General features: G+C 35.3%; 1 protein-coding gene across 2 annotated transcripts in view; it reads left to right on the plus strand.

Annotated features, from left to right (window-relative positions):
* Positions 1-22,793, plus strand: part of LOC145666450 (lachesin-like) — a 1,090,518-nt gene that overhangs the window by 640,467 nt on the left and 427,258 nt on the right. For both annotated transcript variants that reach the window (XM_081733682.1, XM_081733683.1), the window contains exon 3: positions 17,713-17,920. In XM_081733682.1, coding sequence (XP_081589808.1) covers positions 17,713-17,920 — 208 coding nt within the window. The remainder of the gene's footprint in view (positions 1-17,712; positions 17,921-22,793) is intronic.

Genomic DNA, 22,793 nt, shown 5'->3' on the forward strand with positions numbered 1-22,793 from the left:
TCAATGAAACTGCTGTCATAGGCAATAATAACCTCTACATGCTGTCGATAGGTAGTAATAAGATGAGGCATAGCAAAAACAATAACTGCACTGAAAGCCGCAATGATGTTGGGTGGGTGTTTATTGGAATTCTCTCAATCATGCTCTATACGTAGTAGAACATTGGATACACATCTAGAAAGTTGGGAGACCACATGTTGAGTCATGAATATTGTCGGGCAGCCATTCTTGAATGGTATGGGCTGTATGAGATGGAAACTGGATCTGGTGATAAACATACATCCTCCCACGCTCTACAGCAGTAATTCAGAGTTTTACAACTGTGTTCAATACCTCGGTGTAAGCAATGTCGGTGACTCTGGCACCTTTACGAAAGTAATGTGGAGGTATCACGTCGCCTTCACTTCTCATGACACCTAGAGCCATCACTAAGGCTGGCAATTTCGTGTGCATGATGATTGAAACCTCATCGTAGCTTTTGTACAGCCATTAACCATTTTTGCGGTTCACCCTCTGGTTCTGAACAAAGTTATACTCATCGGAGAAAAACAGAGTATTCCAGCATCCTCCGAATGTTTCACCTTTTGCAGGAGGTGCTTGGCTATGGTCAGTCGATTCGTCCTGGTTCTATCTGACACGAACCGTACCCTGCGTATCACGTACTTGTAACGATGGTGGCCACGTCTGCTTTCTGGCGTCTGTCAACATGGATTTCCCAGGGTCCTCATCAATGGCAATTTGCACATAGCGGAGCAATTCCGGCATCGTGATAACGTCCGACAATGTCGTTCTCTGTGCAAAATAGTGGCCACATTATCACTGGAAGCCTCCACTTTTCTTGGAACTTGGAATGATCGAGCGGCATTCAGGGATGTAGTGATTTCTGAATGGAAGTGACCTGCAACCAAGGAGACGATGACAGCATGTCTCTTCACTTCTATATCTTCCCATATTTACCTGCAAAATACAGGATTTGTAACTATAAAGTACAGGATACTATGTCACCTATAATGTGTGATCTCAAATACGTGCTGCACCCGATATATAAATGAAAACTCTAAATTACTATTGGCACCAAACGTCATAGCCTATATTTTATCACTTTACAACTTGTTTGTTTTGATTATCTCAAAAACTGTATATGAGAATTTACTCTTATGCATATTTTTTTTTTATTTCGTTGTAATCAATCGATTGACTTCCTTATCTTCGAGCATTCAATTCCTGGCGGCAACTCACGTGCTTCGGATCCCGGTACTTACGGTATTTAGCCCTTCATCTTTTATTAACAAAATGCCGTATATTATTATTATATAAAGTCTCAATTAAAATGTTCTCTAAATCTGTAATTGATTTAAAATAAGTATTTTCAGTATGGATAAAGGGGTCTTGTCGGTATATTATGTCACTACGGGATGATAGCATTGTGTCCTAGCCCAAAGCGACCTCAGACGGGATCCGTGTCTCCTTGACCCAAAGCGGACTCGGAAGTAGGTATTGTAGGTTATGATCATTGCAAGGTACTGATGATTTCTTTGTCTCGACATGCTCTTTTATAACCATCCTTTGGAGGGAGAACCTATGGAGGGGTTGTCGGAATCCTTCGTGGTTCTCCGTGTTCTCTTCGTCTCTTCCAGTAGGTGTGATTTTCTTCAGTCGACTGCCACTATTTATTTACAAATCGTAAAAATGCGAGTTCATAGTATGTGTGGGTGTACGAAACCTTGCAATATCTTCAGAAAGCATTTAGTGACAATACATTACATACTACAATCAGTAGATATATTCCATCGCATGCTCAATACATCCACTGTTCTTTTTGATGTTATTTTCAAAATGGATCCTAACATTTCGCACTACGTGGCGTCAGATGTCATTAGTGATCTCACTTTGCCTGAGTGATTCACGTTTTTATTTGCGCCACATTGTCCACGTGTTTGTTGAATATCTTTTCTTTAAGTTCGGGAATCGCTCTTCGAATATTGCAAACAATCAAGCACAATGTTCAAGCATCATTTTTGCATGAAGATGTGAGATGAAGCTATTACGAAACATTTTCAGCTATCGTTCACTAGATTGTTTTCTTATAAAAGAAAGTTTCAATCAGACCATGCCTGAAACCAGCTGCCCAGAATTTAATGCTTGGAGCATACAGTATTTGTTTGTGGTATATTTTTGGCTTTTAGATACCCCTAAAGCGAATATTTTTCCCATCTATGATACTATCAAGGTATCATTGTGCCTCATTTGAGGGTCACGCGTTTCTCACAATTCCGTCCTTTCCAGAGCCCACTCATCACATTCCAATTGCTTTCCTTTGTCTCTTTCTGTGACTTTATAAAATACTAATATTTTATAAGGAAACGAATTCAAATTTTGCTTTTATATTCAATGAACGGAATGCCTGAATACCACTAATGCCGCAGAACGTTTCCTGGTTGACTTTCGAGAGCTACGTTGTACGCTACACGTATGCTTAACGTTTTCTGAAGACTGAAGAATGGTAGGTCGAGAGTGTTTGCCTTCTAACACTGAACTCGCCCCTTTGAACAGTTTACATCAGACCGAGCAACACTTCCTTGAAATAAGAGCAAGATCGTCTTTGCGATTGAACGTTTTGAGTTTCATGGAAAAACAACACTTGTTGAATGGGAAGTCTACAATCCGTCATTTTGGCTTCATTCCGCCCTCTTGCGAAACTATTTCAACCTGGAAGAGAAAGAAACTATGTATTGACTTTACAATCAACACTACACAGTTTATACACATAGTAGTAAACTGTGTAAAAAGAAACCTTGATAAAACTCGAAAAGTTACTTTAACATCGAACCCCGGTTCGTTTCCTGCGCCACTTCATTATAAATTTAATCATAGTTTTGGGCTGTATCTCGTTAACCATAATGCGTATTGTTGTCTTGCTAGCAAAGTGCGAAATCCCGGTGGAAATGGGAGAGAATATCCCCCATTTAATATGTTTCGAAGAAAGTTTCCCTCCACTAAAATCATACTGGGTGGTTTATAAAGTGACACTAACATCAGAAATTTAAAAATAATAATTACAGTAATTCATATATAATTAATACACGTATTTCACATGTAATTAATGGATATACTATGAGTTAAAGGGCCCCTAATTTTAAATAGTTTCATAATTTATGGGTGTTTAAATATGTGAACTTTCTGTGTTGAAACATAATAAAGCGAGGAGCGTTTCTTTTACTTTTGTCCCCCACTTCGACTATCATGATTCCGCAACCTATTCGCTAGTTAGGGTTGCCAACTTCTGAAAATGGAAATACCGGACACCCTCCTGGAGTACGTATACTCTAAAGATTGTGACATCATCGCTGGTCAAAAATGCAAACAACCTGAAAGTGATTATTTCACATAAAATTTGAGCGGAGTTCGAATTTAATAACTTTAGTTGCTTTTGAAGCATTTATTAAACTTACTTATTCCAGTTTTGTTTGAGTCGGCGCATGTAATTTTTGAAACACAAAAAGCAAATATAATTGGCAATGTTATTATGGCATGCAAACAATATATTGGAAAAATAAATCTTAACAGTTTCGTTGGGGCTGGTAATGTCTCATAATGCATATATACTTTTACTGTATCTGAATGCATCATTTAATTTGAAGATGTAGCTGATGAGTAGTGTTAGCTGCACTCTTGAAAGTGCACTTTTATTGACCGTTAGCAGTTTTGGTAAGTTCAGTAAATTTCCCTGCCTTCAACTCCTCAGCAAATTCCGCGCACGACAGGCCGATATCGAAGCGAATTATAAGCTCTGTTTTAACTATGTTCATCGACAAAAGTTCCCTTTCGCCAATCCGAAACAATCTGAATTAAAAGTGGATAGGTCTAGTAAGAGAAAAAATTACCGGACATTTAAGTCCGGTTTTGAGATTGTTCCTGACAAGGAGGTCAAAAAGTAAAGTGTCCTGTAATATATCGGACGGTTGGCAACCCTATTCCTAGTGTCATAATTAAAACTGTGATGAATTCTTTTATCGGTATACTTCGGCATCAGTTTTTTTCAAATAGATGGGATGATTATCCAAAGACAACACGAATATTTAGATTTTTTTTAAAAATCAATATTTTCCAAAAACGACGCATGAGGATTTACACTCGCCTAAATAATTTTGATCAGTTTAATAATACCTATCATTGGTGCATGTCTCTTCTTTTGCATTTTTTGTCTTATGCATTTATAATATTGTAGCATGTTTATAAAAATTTTAATAATTACCGTTGTTGGTAATAATTATGACAAAAATCTGAATTCAGCATCAATAAAGATCAGACAGTAAGAGATTAAAGATGATTCTTTGTGTGTTTCCAATTACTACCTTTACAATGGAGATTTCTTTTTTTAAAAAAATGTTATACACACATCATGTTAACCCATTCCATTAAATTGCCTTAATACTGTGTAGGTAGGTGTGAGAGTGGTGAGGGGTGAGCATTGATTAGAGATAGTGGAAGAAGTGAAATGTTTCAGAAGTGCTAATTGGAGGATCGTGGTCTCCCATAGCAACCAACATTAATCAGACCCAATCGTAATTCTAGTGTCAGCATTAAAGGACGCAAAATACACAGTGTCCACCAACTCAGTAAAAAAAAAAAGAAGATAAAATAAAATATAAACAAAATCTTTAAAAGAAGTATCAGACGAATGTAAACAGAAAACAAAAGTAAATTACAACAAATAAAAATAAAGTGCGCTTCAAGATCTTTTTGTGACAGTGGCGAAGCGTGTTGGCTTGATGTGACGGGGCACAGTCACTCTGGTAATTAACTATGACGCTAATTTCCAGTAGAAAAAGACAAACAACGGCTACAACAATAGGTTGTCATTCTATCTCTAATGAATATACAGTTTGTCGAAGAGATACGGAACATAGCGTTAGTAACGGAAGTTCTGTGTTAATTTACTTTACTTCAGCAACGTGTTTTTGCTTTTTACTTTTTTCGTCGTGCGCAAACATAAGTTCAGCTACAATCATTCTTGTTTATACAAACACGAAGAATCCGACACTATGCGTAAATAAATTAAATGCAAATTGTGTCACGTCTGTGATTAATAAGATAGCTCACGTGATTCTTAATATCGCAATCCATTATAGTATCACACAGTTGTTGTTGTTTTTTTTAATCTTAAAATTGCATGTTGTAGAGTTAAGAAAATGTAAATAGAATATAAATGAATCGAGCAAAGGCTTTTTGTTCTATGGATGACGACAGGAAAATTCATTATTGCTGTGTCATCCAACAATGAAATACGACATCAACCCATCATCCGCGTTCATTTTTTTTCTTGTTCGTTTTTTTCCTCTCATAAGCTTTCTGTCGAAGAGCAAATTACGGAAATTTATTTCAATGATTTATTGCATTTCCTAATACGACAGTGTAAAAACGAACTGTTTGCATAATAAATAGATGCCTGGCTGACGAAGGGGAGAAGGAACATTTTCAATAGTACTTCTGTTGCAAAAATACTTTACTCTACAAAAATAGAAAATGACTGTAGTTTTACTTATAACAAATATAGAACAATTTAATAATAATAATAATATATTCTGTCGTATTATATAATATTACCCATTAATAATAAATAATAATACCCATTCCGTAAAACAGCAATTTCCATTTTGTTTATTTATTTATTTATTTTTTGATTGCTAAAATATATGGAGAAAATGCTGCCTAGAAAACTCAAGAAAAATATTGTATGTAAAATGCCATGGGACAGTGAAACCAGGTAACTTGGCCACCTCTTTATTGTGTAGAGTTTATATTTTGAGTGTGATATTCGTTACTTATTACTCTGTAAGCTGGCCACCTCTCTATTCTGTAGAACTTGCATTTTACCATATGACATTCATTATTTATTACTCTGCAAGTTGGCCACTTCTTTATTTTGTAAAACTCATATTCCCGTATGATATTTATCATTTATAATTCTGTAAGATGACCACCTCTTTATTTTGTAGAAGTTGCGTTTTGCCGTATGACATTCATTATTTATTACTCTGTAAAGTGGCCACCTCTTTTATTTTGTTGATCTTGTATTTTGAGTACGACATTCATTATGTATTACTCTGTAAATTGGCTACCTCTCTATTCTATAAAACGTGCATATTGCTGTATGACATTCATTAGTTAATGCTCTTTAATTTGACCACCTCTTTATTTTGTAGAACTTGCATGTATTGTATGACATTCATTACTTATTACTCTGTAAGTTGGCCATCTCCGTATCTTGAAACCTGGCCACGCTGTTGATAATTCATTTCCCTCTGTATATTGGGCAACTATCCGATAAAATACGTAATCGTCTTCGTATCTTAGAAACTGATTACATAACGTATTTTATTGTTGTTAGTTTTTGAAGTACAGTCAACCCAAGGTAGAAAGGCACCCAAACTTTTCTATTAAGAGCAACTTCAAACATATAAGAAACGATGGCATTATTTATTGCTTTTTATGTTTGTTCTCGGCCAGTGTATGAAAACATAGCTTTCCATTCTATATTACAAGAAATTTAATAGTCAAATCTAAAGGATTTATTGACATATGGATGGATGATTTTCGTTTCCGTCACGTGTTGGAAGCCGTTAACTTCTAGAGGAAATTGCAAGATATTTATAACAAATGTCGCACCGATTTATGTTCCGGACTAGTATAAGAGATAAGAGATGATACATGGTCAATGTATCATATATATATATATATATATATATATATATATACAAAGGCGGATTTAAGGGGGGGGCTACGGGGCTATAGCCCCCCCCTTGACGCTCAGGTTTACACTGGATAAAATGGACTTCAATTCTGCTTTACACTGGATAAAACGGCAAATTATGGTTTAGCCCCTCCCTTGATCATATCCTGGATCCGCCACTGTATATATATATATATATATATATATATATATATATATATATATATATATATATATATATATATAAATGAAGGAGTACAGAACTGATGGAAATAATAATGTATATATAGTAAAAAAAGTGGAATTAGTGTATCATATATTGGAGTATTATAACGAAATTATCGAATAATATATTTAATATGGGTTTTATATTTATATTATGGATTGAAAAAAAAAAACGAGCTGTAGAATCATAGTTGATACATCGTAAATGAATTCAATTTATCACACTTCTCCAACTCCGTACTTGTATATGTATGCCTGAAATATATGCAACCCACACAACTTCATAGCTAGAAAGGTTGCCTGATACCCAGAGATTTACAAACCTCCCCCATAGGATATTGTGGTGAACCGTTTTTTCAAATTTCTCATACCATGGGATTAATTGGTTGGATCATCTCCAACAACGGGCTTGATTCGTAACTTTTGACTCTGTATAGTCTGGCCAAAATTCGTAGTGATCCATCAGGTTAGTTCTTGAGAATGTGTGTCTCTTGGACAGATATAGGAACGGACAAAGTAAATAAGAAGTTTTTGGTAAACCAGACTCCTTCAAATGTGTTAATAAATTGAATAACTTCATATGCTCAAACTCTCTGTGCGTACAGATATATGCAAATTTTAATAAACATATTTCAATAAATCGTATTACTTCTAAGTCTGCTGAGTTGAGATTCGCACTACTTATAACGATCCTATAAACTCACCTAAAACCATAGAGAAGTCAGTTTCAGTGATGCTTCATTACTCCTTTCCGTTGACAGCCTCGGCTACTCATATTCTCAGCTATGCATACTAAGAGAAAAGTACTCTAATGATCAAATGGGTATCTCACGCACTTTTACTGCGAGAGACCCTGATCTGATTTACGGTAAGAACTTCGGCGTTACAAAAACTTTAGCACGCAATTTATTTCGAATATGGAAAAAAAATTAACTGTAACTTGAATTTTCCCGAATCAATTTTGGATTTTTCGACGTTTGCCATTATGATTATATAAACAGAAAAAAATATTGTTTGTAGTCGAATCACAGAAGACTGGACCGTTTAAAATGAATTTTTGAATTTACTACCTACTTCGAATTGTATTTTTTATGTCAATTTGATTTAAATGCGTATATTAAGGAGGAGGCATTTCGTGAGCTTCTCAAATTACTAAATGAAGCTTGATTTAAAAATTTCTCATTATAAGTAATTAGACGTTTCTAAAGGAGAAATTCAGCAATTTTAAATATGTTTTCTCTACATTTTAATCAATCATATCAGTTTCATTATTATTGCTATAAAACAGTGATCACTACTTTAACACTTTTACTAGTAGCTCACGGAGACATTTGTGGTACATCGCGTTAACCTACGGTTGGCTAGCCTTGATCAGTGTTGCCAACGTGGGGTAAAAGTCGCTAAATCTAGGGGATTCAACTTTTACTTCGTTCTCATTAAAGTTAATAAGACTGATAAAAAATCTGTTACTACATGTGTTATTTATTACTAACTACACTTCAATTTCTTTCTTATGTACGATTCAATTTCAGCTTTTTTTGTTATGTACAGTTTAATTAAAATTTATTTCATATTTTACTAGAAATGTAAGTTTATGGGCAATAAACAAATGTAATATATATATTTTTTTAAATGTAGGTAGTTCTTTTAGCTGATAGCTCACAGTAGGATTTTAAAAAGGTACGAGAACTGAGAAGTTTCATAAGTTTGGCAACCACTGCTGAAAAATATATCCAAAACATAGTTAGTGCCGGTATCTACTTCGAACTGAGTTTTTATCATGGTTACTCGCAATGAAATGCCAATCCTAAAGGGGAAAGGTTGAGTGTAAAATAAAGTGTCTCAAAAACCTTTCATGTTAGAACAATGAAAAGTGGTTAAAAATAAGGGTTAAGTTTAGAGTTACCCCTCCGCTTTTTATAAAAATCAGGAAAATTTACAGGAGAAATGAGGTAAGAAATGATAATTTGAAGTTTTTATTTGAAGTTTAGGAATGTAAGTTTGGCAGAAGAGTCATGTTTAATACGAGAAAAGATATGTGGAAGTTAGTTCTATTTTCTGGATGCGGAAGCATTAGCGGAAGGTTTCAGCAGCATGGTAGCAGTGAAATATGGCGACAAAGGCGAACAGATATAACGGATTCACAAAAATAATGAAGAAAACCTTTTAAATGTTTGTGAAGCACACGGAGTAATGACGTTAAGTGAAATGTAACAATTTTTAATACTTTAAGCACTTTTTTTTTGTATGTTGCAAAGTCTAAGGGCACCTTCAGACTGGAGGGGCAACACTAAAATTAAGCCAAAAATAAGTGCACAGTTATCAGTAGTGTGTCCAAGCATTTTACACAATTCCCCTTTTACTGAAGATTGGAACGTGAACATGTCTGTCTTATTTTAATTTCCCACTTTCAATTCACAAAATGATTTTAATAATAAAAACAATTGAATCGTTTAAAGTAAATTCTTAAACATAGAGTGCATCTGAATAGCACTGGGATTTTGTAATTTCACTTCCATTCAAATGAACATTTTAAAGGCAGCAAGAGGACATAAATATATCTTTCAAATATTTTTCCTAAACTTCTTCTTTCCGTGCGAGAAACAAATATTTCAGCTAGTGTACTCAAATTCCTTCTTCACACATTCACTATCGTTTCTTTAAACACAATAGTATATAAATACCAACCAATTACAAGCATGCAAAAGCGTTTCTATCGTGGCTGTCATGAGATTTTACTGATTCACGATTAAATAGACCGACGTTATCAATTTCAACAGTAAATTCTTAAGTTAAGATTAGTCAACTACGTTAAGCAAGAATGATTAAAAAAAACGACTGGAAGCTTTCGAAATGTGGGCACTGTTGCCACACTTGGTACAATTGTACCAAATTCAGCCCTTTTTGTCATTCATCGGCCCGTTGGTACCACGCTGGCCTTTTCAGCCCCTTTTGTGAAAAAGTTGGTACAATTCTACACAATTCAGCACCATTTAACAAATACTTGTCACATTTTCAAAAGTTTCAGTAAGACTTTTCTTACATCTCACGTTACTCATACTATGTGTTGGACTCTTAAAATGCTGTTGAACATTCATTCAGTAACGTTGAACCGCATAACACTACGAACTTTGTGTGGAAAATTCGTAATTCGAACTATACCGGGAAACAAATTACGCTAGATGGGCGCACGAAGGAGATGAGAAAGAAGTAGTGTGGTGGAAATTTTCGCTTGAAATCTTAAAAAAAAAAAAAAAAGTTGAATCAAATGGAAATTCTGAAGAAGACCAGCGTGTGCTCAAGTAAGTTTACAATTTATGTGTCGTTGCAAAGATTCTACACCAAAAAATAATAGCAACGAAAAAATACATTGATGTAATTGCCGGCTTACCGGGATAAGTTGTTTACTAGTGACGCCATATTGACGAAGATAAAGACTTTCTTGATTTGGACTCGTGCAAGAGGGGGGGATTCTAGAACTTTACCTCTTTTAGTTTCGTGTTATAGAGCCATGCATTACACTGGTATAAAATAATGAATTCAGCCCTTTTTGTTCCAATTTGGTACTATTTTTCAGCCCACACCGGAGCTAGGACTGTGGCAACAGTGAATGTGGGTGTGGAGAAGAATAGAGAATTAGCTGACTCGAGCGAAAAACGAAGAGAGGGTTTTAGAAATGGTGAGGAAGAAAAGAACAATTTTAGATATTATTAAGAAAAGGAAGAGAAATTGGTTAAGAAGGAACTGTATCGTGTGGGGCGTGCTAGAGAGTATGGAGGCAGAAGAAAGAGGGAAGGGGACTGCAAGAAATCGTACGTGAAGACGAAGTTAACAGAAGACCGTGAAGCACAGACACTTGTCAATTGCAGCAAGTGACCTGCCAGTAATGGCAGAAAACCTATGATGATGATGATGATGTTTAGTCGACTTAACAGGGAATGTGTTTATTTAGTTTATTATTTATATACGAATGGATCTTACTTTTTTTTCACATTATCATCAAAGAATACCATATTATCATCAAACAAACGACATACTTTTCTGTGCCGTACAACAGCACTTTTTGTTGATCTCAAAAATTCCGCATGAGATTTTACCTTGACGATTCTTATTTTGTTCAGCTTGATAAGATATATCCATTGCACCATTACGTATCTTTTGGCATTATTATAGTTAGACAAAAATTAAAATTTAATAGTTTATCATAAATTTCTGGATATACGAGGGGCAGTCAAAAAGTTCCCGGTATTTCGTTGTAACTATTTATTGTGACAATATATTTACACATTCACTTTATAGCCTTCAAAATAAGCGACTTGAGAGCACACACACACTTTTTGAGGCCCTTTTCGATCTTGGGGAAGAGTCAGAAATCCGCTGGTGCTAAGTATAGTGAGTAGGGAGGCTGTTAGAGTAGGATTTCTGGCTCTTTCGAAAATCGAAAAGGGCCTCAAAGGTAACCGTTTTGCCACCATAGAAGACAACCAAACCAATGCGTGGGCTGAATTTAGGAGCATAACAAAACAGTACTTTCAGCGTTGTATCCAGCAATGGCAGGAGCTATGCAAAAATGTGTTTTTTCTCGAGGAGCCTATTTGGAAGCTGATTAAATGCATGTACACCTATATTGTGGTAATAAATAATTACAACGAAATTATGGGAACTTTTTGACTGATCCTCACATCTCATTAATTGCACAGTTTGGTAAGGGCATACTTCAATATGAGTTTCAACTTAAATATGTGGTATGGTACGTACAGAATCAGTTTTTAACTTTACAATTTTTTTTTGTATTTTCTCGAAACCTACGCATGAAAATTTACTTTTATCCGTATAATTTAGTTCAGCTCGATCAGAGTTTTGGATTGATATAGAAGTGTGTCACATTTGGACACATTTTTTCACTTAATGTTTATAATATTGTAGAACTTGTCTTTTACCAGTGATTTGTTAACCATCTGCATTAGTTAGCTCTCCCTCGTATGAATCAATGCTTCTATTTTGAAACCATCTGCCAAACTGATTGAAACTAACCACCGAGACCACTGCTCTTGTATTTCAGGGAAAAACTAATTTCTTGGTTATCACGTGACAAATTCGCAAGTTACAAGTCTTGGTAATTTTCCTTCTGTTAATTAGCGTTAACTCTCTTACAGCTATGTTACGTCATTTGCTATATTTCAGTTTAATGCAAAACACATAATATACTCTTAACATATTAACACAAGACACTATACCGTAAATATAAGGATCTTGTAATACTTGATAAATCCATCGTATATACGCACATAAATAACTAACTTATTATTATCGGCAATCAATAGGTCTACCATGACTTTGTTTTGTTCTAATTCCTTTCTTATTAAAGTATATATGTTACCACTTCTAATTTACCAAAATCGTGTTTACACTTAAAGTATGTGACTTCTTCTACCTTGTAACAGATACAAAGTTATGCTTTGCGAACAAGCAATTTCACAGTTTATAGACTTGTACAAATATTATTTTTTTAAAAAATAAATAAAGTTAAAGAAATTAGGCGACACGAGTAAGGGATTATGCACGAGGTAGTTTCTGGGAGTCTGAGCACCCCTCCCCCCGAAACTTCGAACTCTCTATAGACTTGGTCTAATTTTAGGAGTGATTTTACAAAGTCCGTTCTCATTGGTGGACTCATGTCATCAGTTCACCACTTGGCACAATCTCGTGAAGGGAAAGTTGATCAATGAAGTCGCCTACCGAGCTGGCTGTTTTCTTATATGCTGATACATATTATAAAGCGCATTACATCTTTGACGCCGCGTGGTTCGATAGTGGTGTATGTATCTTTCATGACTATGACGATGTATACCCTGCATTCGGGTGAGAAATTTCCTGGATCTCCATCACGGAAACATTAATACATGAAAGCGTTAGATGTTTGAGTTAGTTTTAAGTGTAAAAAAATGCCAGAAAAGACTGTCGGATAGCTCATGTAAATTACAACCATACATTAAGTTCTAAATTTGATATTGGTTAGATTCGAGATTTCCATCCCTTTCAACAATGAGGCCATTCGAGACGTGGGTCTATAGTTGAAAGTGGAATGCGAATCATTGTAACGGTTTCAAATTTCAAGGCTCTATCATCGGAAATCGAACCCAAGACCCCTTGAACCAAATGTATTGGTGTTAGGCACTAGTCCAGGGTTGGGAACGATTCTAAATTTGAGAAGCTGGTTTGAAAGATACCTTTAAGTAATACCAAGAAAAAGAAGTAGGCGAATAATGAAATAAATTGAATCTGGAGGTGGTTTACATGGCTCTGACTGGATCAGTACTACGTACATTGCCGCACACACCGAGGAGTCTACCGGTTCCGGACCCCAAAACTTCCTAACTCAACATACATTTGTACAGTTTCTCAATAAAACTATTACTTGTTTAACTGTGAAATGATTGATGTAGAATGAAAATTTGATCTTACATTTCATCTGTACTCTTTCCGTTATAAAATCGATGTAGTTCTATATTTTTTCTTAAAATATAGGTATACTTACTTATCGTCTTTTCGGGTGCACAATAATACTCGTTCAATACTACATAGATGTAGCGGACTGTAATATTGGAATATCCAAAGCTTGAACCCCTGTAAACAAAGATTTCTGGGCGCACGCCTGACTGACCTAATGGCAAAGTTTTTTTTCTGTGGCACTGAACCTTCTGAATTCTTAAATTTTAGAATTAGGTTGTTGTTCTTTTCTGATACGTTTTCCTTGTTTCTATCCCACACATTGGATGAAAATTCTTCTTACTTTTTCATCACAAATTTGAACATGACTGTTGTTTCTTTCTTTTCCCCCTGCGTGTGTTGAGTACAAGGAAAGAAGAAATCTTTCAATTCGTGCCTACGTGAACGCACTTACTCTGTAACTTTGTAAGGTCTTCTCTGTATTTTGGCTAGAAAAGGTTTTTTCTGTATTCGACACAAATAGAAAATAAAAAGTTGAAAAAAATAGTCTTTCCCCATTTTCTCTTGTTACTAACAAAGTAATTACGTGCTTTTTGAAAGGTCCTGGATTAGGTGGACAGTTTAAAGTTAGTTTTCTGTTTTCGGACTTTTCCTTACATTTTCTGTGACATTTTGAAGTTCCTTATGGGTACCTTCTTCCCTTACATCACTTTCCAAACTTACTTACTTCTCACTTCTCTATTCTTTGTACTATATCCTTACCGTCCCTTCACTTTCACACTTCTTTATATGAAAATTTTGCCCTTAATGCTTCTTTTTCTTGGAAATGTACATCCATTTATTCCCACCTTTTTCGCCAAGTTTCTCTTTTTTTTAATCCATCAAAATTCCTCTCCACTGTTCTTAGTGTGGTAGTAGTTTTTTCTTTTGTTCACTCTGGTCCTTTTCCTTTCTTTTGCTGCTTTTTCCACCCTCATTTTGAATTGAGAAATCTTTGTGTAAAAGGGTGTCCGGAACAATGATAATTAATCACAAGTGACAGCTACTCGCAAAACTTTCTGTGTGGTAGCAGCTTTAAAAATCGTCCGCGATGGCTTCTGAAAGAGTCCATTTCAAATGTCTTCTTACCCCTCAACAATTTTCTTTAGTTTTTCTTTTCTCTTTTTTAAAGAAAAAAGTAAAATTCCTTTATTGCCCTCAAATTTCGCTTCTAAAAGAAACTTTTCCCCATACGTTTTACGGTAGTTACTTACTTATGGAAGAAAAGACGGTCGTTTTAGAATGCACCTATTTAAGGAACTATTGACATGCGCAGGACGGATAAGGAGCGAAATTTCTCATATAACTCTATTTCCCAAACTATGGTCCTAGGACTACAAATGGCCTTCATGGTGTCCCATTGTGGTCTTTGATTGTGCACTAGTCCAAAAAGATAGAAAAATAACATTCAAGACTATTCTGTATCAAACATTATCTATCTATCGATCGATCTATTTATATATATATATATATATATATATATATATATATATATATATATATATATATATATATATATATATATCTAACTATCTATATAAAATTTAAAATTTCAAACAGGTAAAGATTATACAATCTAATAAAGATTTTAAAAAATCCCCCTCTCTGTCCGCTGACCCAGTAGCTAGCTCGTGCGCCTGTGATGCACGATGTCTCGGAGTCGATTCTGAACTTTGTAAAACTTGAACTCATTAAGTCGGTTTGAATTGTAGGTGTACGTTTCGTATAGCCTCAATGCTGAAGAGGAAGGCCAAATTCAAACCAACCGAAACCTAATCGTGATAACTTACTAAGATATATTATTATAAAATATTCTTGAGCCTGACATAATAAAAATAATACAAAATTTATCATTTTTCTTTTGCTTGTTTTTCGTAAGTGAAAGGAGATAATAAAATGCAACTTGCCTCAATTACAGATAATGTTATCCTACAACAGAAAATGTGAACCTGAAGACTTTCCAGTGTTGCTATTTATAGAAATTATAATGTTGCCTGAATAACATTTCCCCCAAAATCTAAGTTAACGCAGCGACTAGAAGAACGAACTCAACTGCATTTGATTACGTATCATGTTTTTTTTGTTGTTGTTGTTATTTTTTGGGTATCTTGTGAACTACTTTTTAAATAACTTAAATGTTGGTAAGATTCTTGACTAAAGTTTGAGAAACGCTGCCCTGTAATTTTTGACATAGTACAAAAATAAACATTCAACAACATACAATTTTAAACAGCCTTAAATATGTTTGCTTCTTGAAGACTCAGCTATAAGGAATTTGATTTAATACAGAAATATGCTCATTATTTTGCCCGAAAGGATAAGCCTTTGCAAGAGGTAAATAATATCTACAATAAAAAAACTGCGGTAATTTTAAGCTGATTGTATACCATTTTTATACCATTCATTGAGCATGGGATAAAATGAATAAACTAAGACTAAAGGCATTAAACATGGGGTAAAATAATAAACTAACGAGGGAAGGGCGAGATGTCACTCAGAAATAATTGCACCAAATTTGGTGTAGGAGTCGGTAATGGGAATAGAAATGAACTTGTGGAAGCATTCGTTTCGCAGGCGTCCGGATTCAGAAATAATGGGCTCTACAGTTCTGGAAAAATATGGCCTATCAATTAGATATTATTGGATCAGAGCTTTCGCTCCGCTCGCTGTTGCGGCCAATGCAGAAAACGGTAAATAAACTAGAATGAAAACAGAAAAGATGAGCTGACATAAAATACGCCAATGTCCGCCTTAAGTCCCAACAGGCGAAGGCCGGGATAATAAATCTATCAACTGCCTTTGCCATTACCTACCTTATCTCTTGTACATTGGTTATGCATCACTAGTTAGCCTAATGAAACTTTATACACATAAATAAATCGATGTCACGAAGCGCTCATGTTCACTTTGTGTTCACAATACTGTATTAAAGTGTAGTATTTGTGAAACATGCGTGAGTTATATTTGGAGTCTTCAACGAAGTTGTTGTTACGAGGCTGTTTCTGTCCAATGCATTTCGCTGCTTTCTAATGATGAGGAGACCAAATTCAAATGTTTCCTTTATCCTTTACGTTAACATAGTTTTGTTAATGAACAGTCTTCTGTGTATTCAAACTGTTATTTTTCTCATGGTCGCCCACAGCCTTTCCAATTTTAAACATCACTACTCTCGAAATATAATCTAAATTTTCATCACAAACACACATTATTTTAATTTTGGCGGGCGCCACGTCCTAGATATCAAAAGCCCGTACAAATGTATTTAGTTAACATTGATGAGTTCAAACATTTAATTCTTGCGTACCAACAGCATCTTATAGTGTGAAGAAATACAGCAACTTCATTTCGACTACTTTCCTGGAAAGCTTCTGGCGACGCCCATGATTAATTTCTGTATATATTTTCTTTATTTTCTTAATATAATTTCATTAAGCTAACTAGTGATGCATACCAAGTGGGTAATGGCGAGAGCAGTTGATAGATTTAGTATCCCGGCATTCGCCTGTTGGGACTGAGGGCTGATACTCGTGCATTTTCTGTTCAACTCATCTTTTCTGTTTTCACATTAGTTTATTTAACGTCTCCTGCATTGGTCGCAACAGCCAGTAAAGGCTCCGTCCCATCAATATCTGATTTACAAGCCATACTTCTCCAGAACTATCCAGCCCATTATTTCTGACTCCGAACGCGTGCGAAACGAATGCTTCCACGTTCGTTTCTATTCCCATTGCCGACTCTTACATCAAATTTGGCGCAATTATCTCTGAGTGACATAGCGCCCTTCCCTCGTAAGACTAAAAGCATTAGTCATGTGGTAAAATGAATAAATTAAAACTAAAAACGGTTAGACATGAGATAAAATAAATAGACTTAAACAAGACATTGGACATAAGGAAATGGATAAACTAAAGCTAAATAATCATTAGGAATAAGTTCTCATTTCAAGAAGAGCCCCAAATGTTTCTAGTCTTAGTTTATTCATTTTACTCTGCCCAATGCTTTTAGTGTTACTTGATTCATTTTACTCTGCTAAAACATTTTCTCCCTTTTAGTGCATTGCATTTAGTGCATAAAAGCTTGTGTTTAAAAGCTTTTCTTTTATTCAATAATCTGCACATTCATTTCATTCTGGTACTATTGTTTAGCTGCAGGTAGCAATATTACATGTTTCAGTTACTCCAGTTTTGTGACCAGATAACAATACACGAGGAAGAAAACTAAAAATTGGAAAATGTCATTTCCTGTTGTTTTTGCTGTCTTTCCAGGTGGGCTGGCTCAAAGCGGAAGACCAGACCATCCTGTCATTGCACAATAGAGTGGTTACCCAAAATTCCCGAGTGAGTGTGACGCATGATAACCACAGAACGTGGAACCTCCACATACGTCAGGTGAAGGAATCCGACCGGGGCTGCTACATGTGTCAAATCAATACCAACATCATGAAGAAACAAATTGGATGTGTGGATGTCCACGGTGAGTTACAACTTTCATGTATATTTCATACACGTATTATTTCTAGTTATTATTAACTTTTGTGGTAAAACGAGCCTTTGCAGGAGATGGAAGATGAAGTGAATGCAATAAAAGACAAAAACAATATGTTGGACGTAATTAAAAGCTGTTTGGTTAGAACATTGTAGACAACTGTACCTCAAGTAATCAACACGCTTTGACAAAATCCGAGCAGGAGGTGATAGCAAATATGATGAACTTTTGTGTGTAGTATTATATGATATACATATAGATTCAAACCAGATATATTGATATAATGAAATATGAATTATTAACTACTAAAACCTACACGTAGTCGTAAAAAAAACTTCCATTATTTCATTTTTGTTTTACGTATAACTTAACAACTGAAGATCTGCACACCATGAGGTTTCGAAGCTTGTATAGCGGGTCAAAATCTACGAGGGCTGATCGAAAAAAAAAGATTGCAAAGCCTATTATGGCTTAGGTGTGAGATATAGCTGGAACATCAGCATATCTGATGATAGTCCTCGACCTAATCACAATTTTTGTTCAACCGTTTACCACAATTGAGGATAAAGGTTTCTATACCATTTGCATAAAAAAAACAGTGTCAAGTCCTCATAGCCATGGTGAGTAAGCGGTTTTGACATACCAGATAGTGGTGGCCAGTTATTTTTTGCTTTCGAACAGGAAAAAGATGAAAGTCACTGGAGCTAGGTCATGGCTGTAGATGGGGTGCTCTAGTCGTTCCAAGCGTAATGTCAGTGATTGGAGTACTGAGTCTGTCGCTGTGTTCTAGGTTGCCATTAACAATATTGGACCGTCTTTCTTTGAAAGCACGAAATTACTTCCCTACATGTTGATTTGAAAATGTAGCTTTCAAAAACGAACACTTTTACAATCTGCCTATGAAAGTCTACAGGTGTAGTGATTTCGGCTAATAGGAACCACACTATTTACCTCATTTCTACTCTTGAGCAATTTTCCAGACGAGTCATTAATTTTAATGTCCACTTCTCAGGTACACATGATCAGAATCTGAAATCTTCAAATCTGCACCAAGACAGACATGTCATTAATCTACAAATAAATTTTCATTACGTTACAGTGACTAACATAAAAGTATTATGCTTTGTAACCTTTCTTTCGATCATCCCTCGTATAATCGTGACAAATTTGATTTAGATCAACTGAGTTCTGTTGAACTGATACGACATCTAGTGTCCTTCTAATTGATTTTTTCAGGAGAAAATCAAACAATGGGCGAAAATGCTTAAATATAAAACCTCTCAATGTATATCGTATCTTATGCTTTTCGCGTCTTTATGCAACACCGAGGATATGAGAGACAGGAACCTAGGCTGGTACTATTAACCTAGACTTTGAACCACATCTTGTGCTTGAATCCAGAGTAGTTGACTGGTGCTGAAACCATTATACAAGATCTGCTCTCACAGCATAGACCATTCCATAATACAATATTTCACCTCTAGGAGACCTGGATAACAGAACCATACCACCATCCGAAGATGTATTTGGTAACAGAAAGTATTAAAATATCGAGAAAAATGATGTTCTCATATAGTAAATGATATGAATTCCGCATATCGATATCCCTCTTCAAGGTCAAGTAGCTGACACACGTGGTTCTGTGTTGTAATCCTGGGTTCAATCTCCCGGGCAGGTATTTGGCTCAGCTACGAACTCGAGTAGTGGTTCGGATCCAAACTATAAACAACAAGTACAGCCTGACATACATTCTGTGCTGAAAAGGAATGCTACACTCCAATTATTCAATCAAGTAATTCCGGTGTGGATGTTTCGATGTTTGAGAAAAAATAACATTGATCAGGTATTATATTCATGTTATTTGATCAATATGATTTCGTGGTAGTTATCAATCATGAGCGTATTTAGGGGGAGGTTATCGGGCTCAAGCTCTGCCGAAATAAATGTGTTACGTTTTCGCGTTCCACGTACAACAATAATCCTTCTTATCAATTCTAAGAATTTCATTGACTTTCCATTTTCTTGTGCTCTTTGTTCAAAAATAATACTGTATTTGCCAAATTGTAAGAACTGCGTTCTTTTTTCTTTCTTTCGTCCATTCTACTCTTCTGTTTCTGTTTCTTAGCTGTTACTTTCTTTTGTTTCTCTTATCATACTGTCGACCGTTGTTAATTGTAATTTTAGTTGGCTGTCATCAGTAACACCAAAACTAAGAGGAGTTGATAAGCAAAACTGGTGTTCCACACCAACTTGCAAGGATATCAACATAACGGAACTTTAGTCATTATATCAAAGGAATATTTACATCTTTTACTTATAAAAAACTTAAATGTTTGAATTAAAGAAAATTAAGAGGGGGAAGTAGCCCGGGATATTAGGTAGGCCAAGAGAATGTTTCCTTTTTCTTCTACACTGAGAAAAATTCGTTCTCCGGACAGCGTATATTGTACAAATATAGGGAATCCTCTTGCTTACTATAGAAATCAGTATGGATCATACGTTATCCATATGCTACATACGCACTGCCCGTAGATGTTACGTCATGCCGTTGCAGAATGTCTGACATCTAACAGTTTTCCGTGTATACTACATGCATATACTCATGTTACATTCCTCAGCTATATGTTATATAGGTCCAGTTGTATAAGATAGTGAATGCCTATATTGTTTCATACGGAAAGTACGTATAGATGGAACACTTATACTGAAAGTATTATAAAACATGCGTTTTCAGTTATACGTCTGCTGTACATTTAGTTCAAAAACTATAGGAATTACGCATGTAACCTACCTTTTTAAGTACACCACCTATATTTTTTTCTCAGTGTATGAATAGAATAAAAGGCTAAATTCACTCCTAAATTCCTTTGTGTATCATATCACACGACCATCACCAGTCTGCAATTCTTGTCATTAAAACTTCAATTTATGCATAAATTAAAATATATTTAATTCTCAAACTTAGGTGGGCAATTGCCCCGCTGTTTCCCTGTGTTGTGCATAGCTCCCCAAAACAAAATCCTAAATACGCCACTGGCCCTATCAATATTTAAAACTATTGATCAATCATGTAATATTGATATGCATTAATCAATTGGTTTATCGAAATAAAGACTACGTGATGAACTGATCTATTAATATTAACCATCATGAACATTAAAGAACTACTTTAATTAGCATTTATGGAGATTATAGAAGCATCGTTTATTCTTCTTACATAATTTCAGATTTTATTTAAACACAACAGTGCTGTATTGTAGAGCTCAGATTGATAATCTGTAAAGATAAAAATCTGAAAATTCAAATTTATATCTTGAGTTACATATGTGTATCCGCGTATACAGTTTCTTTTAATATGTGCATAAACGTTTTTGTTACGTACGTGTTGATATTTTTGTTTTAGTCTGTTTAATCTTGCACATGTATTATGAAAATTCTCCGTCCGTTACTGGTCTACGGTTCATTGTACTAACAAAGAATCTGTGTCAAAATCTATGCCTTTACAAACTTACATAATAAACATAAGTTATGTTACAATAAAATTTAATTAGTCTATTGTGTTTTGTAGTAAGGAAACATGTGTGCTACAACAAAATGAGTCGTCTACTTCCAAAACGACTCTTGTCTACTTTCAGAAAATCACCAAAAACTGTAGGATCGATGCGTTTTGTAGAACTGCAAATATTTGAGGATGCTAATTTTTTCCCCATGAACACACTGAAGTATTCCCAGTTCTATAAAGCATGTAGATAATACATTTTTCAAGTTGCCTAGGCTTTTCTATAAATGGACGAGCAGTTTAGGAACTGGACAACTCAAATACGATGTTTTATTTTTAAAAATCGGGATAATATTTTGTGTTCTCAAAGTGAGACAATCCTGATTAATGGGGACGTACAGTCACCGATATTCATCTTTATTAATTTTGAGATTATTAAGATAAATATTTTTTCAATATATTTTCAAACAAGATAAGTCTAATATCAAAATTGACATACTACAAAAACGAAAAAGAAAGAAAGAAAAGAAAAGAAAAAAGAAAGTCTGAGCATGAAATGGTAGCAGCGTATTGCTGTTATCCATATATTCACCACTGACCCTGTCTGTCCGCCCAACTCCCAAAAATCTCCAATCTCCCACCACTCTTGTCATCCATATGAAAAAATCTAGAGTAAAAGTAGAAAAAAGAATGCTTGCCCAGGAAGACATAGTAGGCCTCATATTTCATAACTAAAGCTTTTTGGTACGATTTCTTTAGGATAGTCCTTTTTCTCTTCTTTTTTACTTTTTTAAAGAATTCCTTCTCTTTCTACTTAGGTTCTGGAAACACTCCTCATTCCTCTTATACTCTACATTTCTTCCACCCCATTTCGTCCTCGTTTTCGTGAACACTGGCGTAAGGAACGCAGCTGTTGCAAGATTAAGTAATACGCCCTCACCCCACAATCCGTACCCCCTCTCCTCCTAGTTCCTTCGTTTGCCCTGCGTGTTCAGAATCGCAGTGTATGCTCTCACACCTAAAGTTTAAAGGCTTTGAGAGGAGAAATCAAGAAATAGAGTAGCAGAGAGAGAGAGAGAGAGAGAAAGAGAATTGAATGGTATGGGTGGAATAAGGTACGAGAAGAGTTAGGGTAAATGTGGGCGATATGGACAGAGAGGGTGTTTGGCGCTTCAAAAATGAGATGGCGTAAGAACCTTCTCTTTTTCCTCTTCCTCTCCTGCCAAGAATTGATTTTGATTATGATTCTGAATTATCGGCCGCCTGGGGTAACTACTGTTCTTTTCTTAGCTCTCACACTCACATTTTAAGTAGAATTTTCCAGGACGATACTGTTACGTTCATACATCAAGACCGAAATAC

This window comes from Thermobia domestica, chromosome 12 (genome assembly GCF_964235325.1).
Source record: "Thermobia domestica chromosome 12, izTheDome1.hap1.1, whole genome shotgun sequence".
Classification (NCBI taxonomy): Eukaryota; Metazoa; Arthropoda; class Insecta; order Zygentoma; family Lepismatidae; genus Thermobia; species Thermobia domestica.